General features: G+C 48.1%; 1 protein-coding gene across 1 annotated transcript; it reads left to right on the forward strand.

Annotated features, from left to right (window-relative positions):
- Positions 1-6,265: 6,265 nt before the first annotated feature.
- LOC146046334 (uncharacterized) lies at positions 6,266-8,321 on the forward strand. The gene is made up of 2 exons (XM_083165592.1): positions 6,266-6,323; positions 7,046-8,321. The coding sequence occupies exon 2, from the start codon at positions 7,047-7,049 to the stop codon at positions 7,983-7,985; it is 939 nt and encodes a 312-aa protein (XP_083021718.1). The 5' UTR covers positions 6,266-6,323; position 7,046; the 3' UTR covers positions 7,986-8,321.
- Positions 8,322-8,875: the final 554 nt, after the last annotated feature.

The raw sequence follows: 8,875 nt of genomic DNA on the forward strand, positions 1-8,875 counted from the left end.
GACCATTATTAGCCTCCCCTGGAATGGTTGACCAACAGAGATCACACCAAGAGCAAGACGTTTAATAGTTCAACGGAACCCAAGGTAACCGCTAAGCACCTGAAGACCTTTCTCACATTAGCTAATATTAATGGTTATGAGTCCGTCATGACACTTGGACAACAATAGACTGCATGGCAGGATTGCAAGGAGAACTGTAGTCCTCTCCAAAAAAAAAAAAACGGTACTTGTTTCCTAGCACGGCCACACCGATATCAATCTTGAGAGTCTTGAGCATCGCGTCGCATCGGTGGTTTTTTTGTATGGTAACGATGCTCCCGACCGATAAGATACCCCCGATATAGTTATGTGCTCACGATGTGTTTTTTTCGCGTCGGTTTTCATATCGGCATCTTGTTGATTGAGTCGTGGCCCTTTTAATTGTGTACCCCCGACCGACGCGATACTACCGATTTACTTCTTTTCTCACGATCTCTCTATTAAATCGCGTCGGTCGCGTCGCATGTTTAAGTTAAACCCCCCAATGCTCACGATGCACACGATTTTCATCTGTCCCATTGGCCCAACGATTTTCCCGCTGTTTAGGCCCATTTTAATAGGCCCAATTAATCTATATAGTCCGACCCCCTATAAAATCTACCTAGTAACATATGTTTTAATGTGTTGGAGTGTGTGTTTCTATGTCAATATGAAATCTTCCCTCTGTAATCTGCTCAGTTACAGCATCAATGTCAATATTTATTGTGATAGTCCGGCCCCTTACTTTGACAGCCCCTTCTGTTCTTTTTTCCCCTACTGCCTTTGTGGGTTTGTCTCGGTAGGAGTGAGACGTGTATTCAGTTGCTGGTGATTTCTTGGCTGATTGATCCTTTGCTGGTGATATCTCCCTGATTGATCTTGTGCTTTGAATACTATTTGCTGTTGTTCGTGAGCCTTGTGCTGCGGATTGCTGCTGTTCCAGTGGATTATTGCTGATCCTGATTATTCTGCGATTGATTTCTGCTGATCCTGACCCTGAGCCGTGCTGATCTTTAGTCCTGAGCTGTGGATTGGTCTGCTGTGGAGTGCTCTGTGGGTGATTTCAAGACCTCTGAGATGGCTGAGGTGAATATGTTCTCACTGCCTACAAGTGAGGAGGAGGCAGTGGCGTTTCTGCAGCGCCATCATCTGCTGCCATCAGAGGCTACATGCGACAATGGTCATCCGATGCGGCTGAATTTGAAGGAGACCATGTGGCGCTGTAACGTGAGGGACTGCCGTTTGAAGAGGAGTCTGAGAGCAGGACTGTTCTTTCCTGGCTGTCGTTTGCCTTTCGCAACGCTGGTCCGCTTCATATTTTCCTGGGTGCAGGAATATACCAGCATTGACTACTGCGAGAAGAATTTGTCCCTCTCTAAGAAGACGGCTGTCCTGTACAACAAGTATATGAGGGAGGCCTGCCTGCTGGACCTCATGGCGCAGCCGCAGCGCCGGATCGGAGGTCCCGGCATGATTGTCGAGGTGGATGAGACCCTCTTCGTCAAAAGGCAAGCCAATGTTGGCCGAGTACTGCCCCAGCAATGGGTATTTGGTGGCATATGCAGAGAAACTGGCCAATGTTTCGCCACCAAGGTTGCCACTCGGGACGCCAACACCCTCATGCAAGCTATCCTGCAGTTTGTGGAGCCGGGCTCTCATGTGTACACTGATTGCTGGAGAGCCTACAGTACAGCCCAGCTGAATGCTGCAGGATATGAACATGCCCAGGTCAATCACCGTTATAACTTTGTAGACCCTACAACAGGGGTACATACCCAGAATGTTGAACGGATGTGGGGGGCATGTAAGTGGCGGAATAAACGCCACAGGGGCACCGCCAGGCATATGCTCCAGAGCTATCTGGAGGAGTTCATGTGGCGGAAGAGCCTGGGACAAGAGAATCCTTTTGCCCGCATACTAATTGCCCTGACTTTATTGCCCAAGGACTCTTGAGATTTACCCCCATTTCTGTGTCCCCCATTAATGCTGATGTCATATGTTTTGTTTGCCATTGAAGTTTTTCTATTTTCAATTCAAAAGTAAATTTTCAAAAATGCTTTTAAAACACTTTTGTTTCTTGTCTCAGGTGAATGACTTGTGATGGATGAATGCTATGGAGTCACACCACCACTATCCAAATAATTTTTGGAGCGCGGTGAGTGTAGTGGAGTACTAAGTTAAAATCGTGGTAAGCGCAGCAAACCCCAAGAAGCCTGTGTGGGTTATTAACATTATAATTGTCATAGGCTTCTGGGGCTTGGGGCCCTCACCATGGTTTGGACACAGAGAACCACTTTTTTTAAGCATACTAAGCATGCTCAACTTTAAGTTGACATGTTTAGTCGACATGTCAACATGATACACATGTTGACATGTTTAAAAGCATATCGCGTCGGCCGCAATGTACTGTGAGCTTAACAGCTCAATGCTGCCGACCGACGTGACATGTACTTGATTAAGCACTATATAGTGCTTAATCAAGATCTTAACATGTCCGTCGCGTCGGGGCCGTTTTACAACGGCTCCGAGCGACAAGACCGATCAGTATAAGCACTATAAAGTGCTTAATACTGTTCTTAACATGTCCGTCGCGTCGTGAGCATTTTACAATGGCTCCGACCGACGCGACCGATCAGTATAAGCACTATACAGTGCTTAATACTGTTCTTAACATGTCCGTCGCGTCGGGAGCATTTTACAATGGCTCCGACCGACGCGACCGATCAGTATAAGCACTATACAGTGCTTAATACTGTTCTTAACATGTCCGTCGCGTCGGGAGCATTTTACAATGGCTCCGACCGACGCGACCGATCAATTTTGAAGTAACTCCCTGTATAACGCGCTACACCGTCAATATACAAAGAAATATCGCGTCGGTCGGTCTTATGCATTGTCGTGAGCGTAACATCACCGCCCGACCGACGCGATTTTTCTGCCTGCCGGAAAAAACGCGCCAAAAGCACTCTGGGGAAGGACATCAGCAGCCATTTTGATGGTAATCAGTGAGCGCTACGCAGCAGCTGTGTCTGTCTCCCTGCCCCTGCACAAAACAGTAAGTAGATTTACAGACTTACTGAGCATAGGTGGGCCTTTGGGTTTGTGAACAATATATACAGGCTTAGGAGGGTGGGGGGGGGGTTTGGAGGGGTAGGGGTGCTTACTGTGGTTATACATGTGTCCTTCATATATCATTTGTTTGAGGATTAGAGGTTTATCATTGGCTGTATAGAGTGGATAATGCTTATGTTCAAGGGGTAGTGCTTATCTAAATACCTATAAAGTGTTTATGTGCAGTAGTTTATGAAGTGTATGACTTTAGTGTCAAGGCAATAATGATAATATGGATTACACAGGTTTATGTATATCATGTGCCTGGAAATGATGTACTGTGTGTTATAATACATACAAAATAGTCTGTTGTTTCTGATAGTAATGCATGGTGACATAGACTGTAATGATTTCTTGGTACATATTTGTTAAATAGAGCAGTTTGAGGTGTGTTGTGCTTGTTATTGAAATGGTGCAGCAGGCAGTATGCTGTGTCTACTTTATAGTAATTTGCATGTAAAGTGGTTGGTAATTGAAGTGTGAAATGGCCCCCACAATTGTTAACACCACCCCCACTATCCACGTGAACCCGAAGCGCGGCGAGTGCAGCGGTACGCGTCCTCCGACCTTTTCATGCCCTACTATCCACGTCGGCGTGGAGTTGAGAATATAATAGTGTGGCAAGCGCAGCGAGCCACCGAGCCCGAAGCGTGGCGAGCGGACGCGGATACCTTCACAGGTAAGCGCGTCCCCTGGCGGGCTTCACAGGTGTCCACATCACCACGGACACCTGTGAAGCCCGCGAGAGGACGCGCTTACCTGTGAAGGTATCCGCGTCCCCTCGCGGGGCTCGCTGCGCTCGCCACGCTTCGGGCTCGGTGGCTCGCTGCGCTCGCCACACTATTATATTCTCAACTCCACGCCGACGTGGATAGTAGGGCATGAAAAGGTCGGAGGACGCATACCGCCGCCCCTCGCGGGGCTCGCTGCGCTCGCCACGCTTCGGGTTCACGTGGATAGTGGGGGTGGATTTGTATGTCATTCCATTTTGATTATTGATGTTTTTTTTATCTGTTTTGTGGAATTGCAGTTGCGGTTATCGGTGATTCAGAAAAATCATAATTTTGAATATTTTGGAAGCCAATTCCATCTTTGAGCAGAATAATGTAAGTTGTGCTTAAATTGTGCTTCTAAATAATTTGTTAATGTACCTAAAATGACTTTTTTTCACAGTGTACCAGCCCCACTATCCACGTGAACCCGAAGCGTGGCGAGCGGCGGCGGTACGCGTCCTCCGACCTTTTCATGCCCTACTATCCACGTCGGCGTGGAGTTGAGAATATAATAGTGTGGCGAGCGCAGCGAGCCACCGAGCCCGAAGCGTGGCGAGCGTACGCGGATACCTTCACAGGTAAGCGCGTCCCCTGGCGGGCTTCACAGGTGTCCACATCACCACGGACACCTGTGAAGCCCGCGAGAGGACGCGCTTACCTGTGAAGGTATCCGCGTCCCCTCGCGGGGCTCGCTGCGCTCGCCACGCTTCGGGCTCGGTGGCTCGCTGCGCTCGCCACACTATTATATTCTCAACTCCACGCCGACGTGGATAGTAGGGCATGAAAAGGTCGGAGGACGCGTACCGCCGCCCCTCGCGGGGCTCGCTGCGCTCGCCACGCTTCGGGTTCACGTGGATAGTGGGGGTGGATTTGTATGTCATTCCATTTTGATTATTGATGTTTTTTTTATCTGTTTTGTGGAATTGCAGTTGCGGTTATCGGTGATTCAGAAAAATCATAATTTTGAATATTTTGGAAGCCAATTCCATCTTTGAGCAGAATAATGTAAGTTGTGCTTAAATTGTGCTTCTAAATAATTTGTTAATGTACCTAAAATGACTTTTTTCCACAGTGTACCAGCCCCACTATCCACGTGAACCCGAAGCGTGGCGAGCGCAGCGAGCCCCGCGAGGGGCGGCGGTACGCGTCCTCCGACCTTTTCATGCCCTACTATCCACGTCGGCGTGGAGTTGAGAATATAATAGTGTGGCGAGCGCAGCGAGCCACCGAGCCCGAAGCGTGGCGAGCGTAGCGAGCCCCGCGAGGGGACGCGGATACCTTCACAGGTAAGCGCGTCCCCTGGCGGGCTTCACAGGTGTCCACATCACCACGGACACCTGTGAAGCCCGCGAGAGGACGCGCTTACCTGTGAAGGTATCCGCGTCCCCTCGCGGGGCTCGCTGCGCTCGCCACGCTTCGGGCTCGGTGGCTCGCTGCGCTCGCCACACTATTATATTCTCAACTCCACGCCGACGTGGATAGTAGGGCATGAAAAGGTCGGAGGACGCGTACCGCCGCCCCTCGCGGGGCTCGCTGCGCTCGCCACGCTTCGGGTTCACGTGGATAGTGGGGGTGGATTTGTATGTCATTCCATTTTGATTATTGATGTTTTTTTTATCTGTTTTGTGGAATTGCAGTTGCGGTTATCGGTGATTCAGAAAAATCATAATTTTGAATATTTTGGAAGCCAATTCCATCTTTGAGCAGAATAATGTAAGTTGTGCTTAAATTGTGCTTCTAAATAATTTGTTAATGTACCTAAAATGACTTTTTTTCACAGTGTACCAGCCCCACTATCCACGTGAACCCGAAGCGTGGCGAGCGCAGCGAGCCCCGCGAGGGGCGGCGGTACGCGTCCTCCGACCTTTTCATGCCCTACTATCCACGTCGGCGTGGAGTTGAGAATATAATAGTGTGGCGAGCGCAGCGAGCCACCGAGCCCGAAGCGTGGCGAGCGTAGCGAGCCCCGCGAGGGGACGCGGATACCTTCACAGGTAAGCGCGTCCCCTGGCGGGCTTCACAGGTGTCCACATCACCACGAACACCTGTGAAGCCTGCGAGAGGACGCGCTTACCTGTGAAGGTATCCGCGTCCCCTCGCGGGGCTCGCTGCGCTCGCCACGCTTCGGGCTCGGTGGCTCGCTGCGCTCGCCACACTATTATATTCTCAACTCCACGCCGACGTGGATAGTAGGGCATGAAAAGGTCGGAGGACGCGTTCCGCCGCCCCTCGCGGGGCTCGCTGCGCTCGCCACGCTTCGGGTTCACGTGGATAGTGGGGGTGGATTTGTATGTCATTCCATTTTGATTATTGATGTTTTTTTTATCTGTTTTGTGGAATTGCAGTTGCGGTTATCGGTGATTCAGAAAAATAATAATTTTGAATATTTTGGAAGCCAATTCCATCTTTGAGCAGAATAATGTAAGTTGTGCTTAAATTGTGCTTCTAAATAATTTGTTAATGTACCTAAAATGACTTTTTTCCACAGTGTACCAGCCCCACTATCCACGTGAACCCGAAGCGTGGCGAGCGCAGCGAGCCCCGCGAGGGGCGGCGGTACGCGTCCTCCGACCTTTTCATGCCCTACTATCCACGTCGGCATGGAGTTGAGAATATAATAGTGTGGCGAGCGCAGCGGTCCACCGAGCCCGAAGCGTGGCGAGCGCAGCGAGCCCCGCGAGGGGACGCGGATACCTTCACAGGTAAGCGCGTCCTCTCGCGGGCTTCACAGGTGTCCGTGGTGATGTGGACACCTGTGAAGCCCGCCAGGGGACGCGCTTACCTGTGAAGGTATCCGCGTCCCCTCGCGGGGCTCGCTGCGCTCGCCACGCTTCGGGTGCGTGTGTATGGTGGAGGGACACAAATATATAATTACTTCTGTTGTCAAATGTGGTGTAAATTGCATTTATTATATCATATGCTATCAATATCTCAGATAAATTTTTTTTTTTTTTTGCGGATTGTATTTCAGTTTGATTGTGTTTTTTTGGCCGTTTAAGGGAATTAGTTTAAAACTCTTTTTTTTTTTACACCTGCTACTGACTGAGGTAAACATTTTTATTTTTTTTGTAGTGTGTTAATGAATAACAGTGCAGTGCGTTCATTTTAATAGTGTAAACCTAATTTTTTTTTTTTTTTTACAGAATGGCCCGTGAGGTTGATAGAAACATCATGAAGAAGTTGATCGATCTCTACAAAGAGAATAGATGTCTGTGGCGAAAAGATCACATAGATTTTCACAACCAGGCAAAGAGGAATGAGGCCTTTGGGAAGATCTCGGCCTACGCTTTGAGACGTGTCCCTAATGCAAACGTCACGTGGGTCCGAAAGAAGTTCACTAATATGCGGACAGTGCTGGTGAAGGAGCACAATCGGGTCCAGCAGTCGCGATCTTCAGGAACTGACCCTGCAGATGTGTACCAGCCGAAGTTGTGGTACTACGACCGTATGCTCTTTATTGTGGAGGAGCAAGGAAGGAGGGAAGCAGAGGGAACTGCTACGGATGAAGACTCTTCATCCACTGCACAGGAGAGTGCTGACGTAGCAGTTCCCTCTGAGTCGTCGCAGCAGGGTGAGTCGTTGTCGGAGGTGGCGCCTCCTGTGGTGGCGAGCACCTCATCAGCTCCCCCCAGGAGGCGTAGAAGGAGACGGGCGACAAGACCTGCTGCTACCGGCCAGGAATATTGCTGCCCATACAAGGAGGAAGCAGTAAACAATCCCTCAGATGACTGCAAAATGTTCACGAATCATGTCTGCGCAGAAATGCGAAAGTGGAAAGGATCAACCCAACACCACTTTAAGCGTGTGCTGTATGGCCTGATGTTGCAGGCAGCAGAGGATGATATCTGTGCTGACTGCAACGGAACGTCATGCCGCAATGCGCACAGACAGCCACCATGCCCACACCCACATCACCCCCCCATGTTCAGTGCGCCGGTTGCTCCTCCGCCTGCCCCTTACTATGCGCCGGGACCCCCTATGCCACCTCCCACTGATCCCTCGACTTTGCCTGGTGCTGTGTACTCCGCATTGCGGAATGTGCAGCCCCCCACCCCAGGCGAAGAGCGTTATTCAAATTATTAATTCGGCTAATTTGACTTTTAATTTATAATTTGGCAGCAATGTTCTTGTTTCTCTTCCTTTCTGAGTACTCTACAATAATAAGTTTTTAGTCATGTACTACAATTTTGGTTGGTGAACGTTGCAGTGCGGTCTTCCTGAATTTTGCGATGGCTGTACTAGTTTTGCTCCTTCACTAACCACTGTTCTGCATATTTGTAACTTCTTTTGGATTCATGTGATTGTTTGCATTAGTGGGCACTGTTTTGGAGTGTGCCGTGATCTTCCCACGCCTCATTTCGATTTGCCTGGTTGTGATAGCCAGGCATCTATTCTCTTTGTACTGATCGATCAACTTCTTCTGAGTTTGTATTTTGTGTCTGAAAGAAATATTGTTAAAAAAGAAAAAAAAATATGAAAAAGAAAAATGACAAAAAATATAAATAAAATGACAGTTATATTGTTAAAAAATACAAAAAAGAAAAAAAAAAAGACAAAAAAAAAAAGAAAAAAACATAATATTTTTATTTATTTATTTTTTTGTATGTTGTTCTTCAATTTTTTTCCCGTAAAAAACAAAATAAAGGAAAAAAAAAAAAATGTAGTTCAATACGTTACAAAAAAGAAAACGTAAAAAAAAATCAACTTTTAAATAAAAGTGTTGAAATCTATTATCATGTGTCGTGTCATTTATTATTTAGGGTGTAAATGTGTGTTTAAATTTGAAGCAGTCATGTGAAACCATGAGATGGGTGCTTGCAATAGAAAATATTGCGTCGCTCGCATCAGGGCCATTGAATAATGACATTCAGTGCTCCCGATGGGAACGATAGTTCCGGTGTAGTTTTAAATAGTGTGTAAATTGTAAATGGGTGCTTGCAATAAAAAACATTGCGTCGCTCGCATCAGGGCCA

Source organism: Crinia signifera, chromosome 11 (genome assembly GCF_055691185.1).
Source record: "Crinia signifera chromosome 11, ASM5569118v1, whole genome shotgun sequence".
In the NCBI taxonomy this organism is placed as follows: domain Eukaryota; kingdom Metazoa; phylum Chordata; class Amphibia; order Anura; family Myobatrachidae; genus Crinia; species Crinia signifera.

Bases quoted from the DNA above. Each gene is read 5' to 3' on its own strand.
- LOC146046334 (XM_083165592.1), top strand. From the start codon at position 7,047: ATGGCCCGTGAGGTTGATAGAAACATCATGAAGAAGTTGATCGATCTC.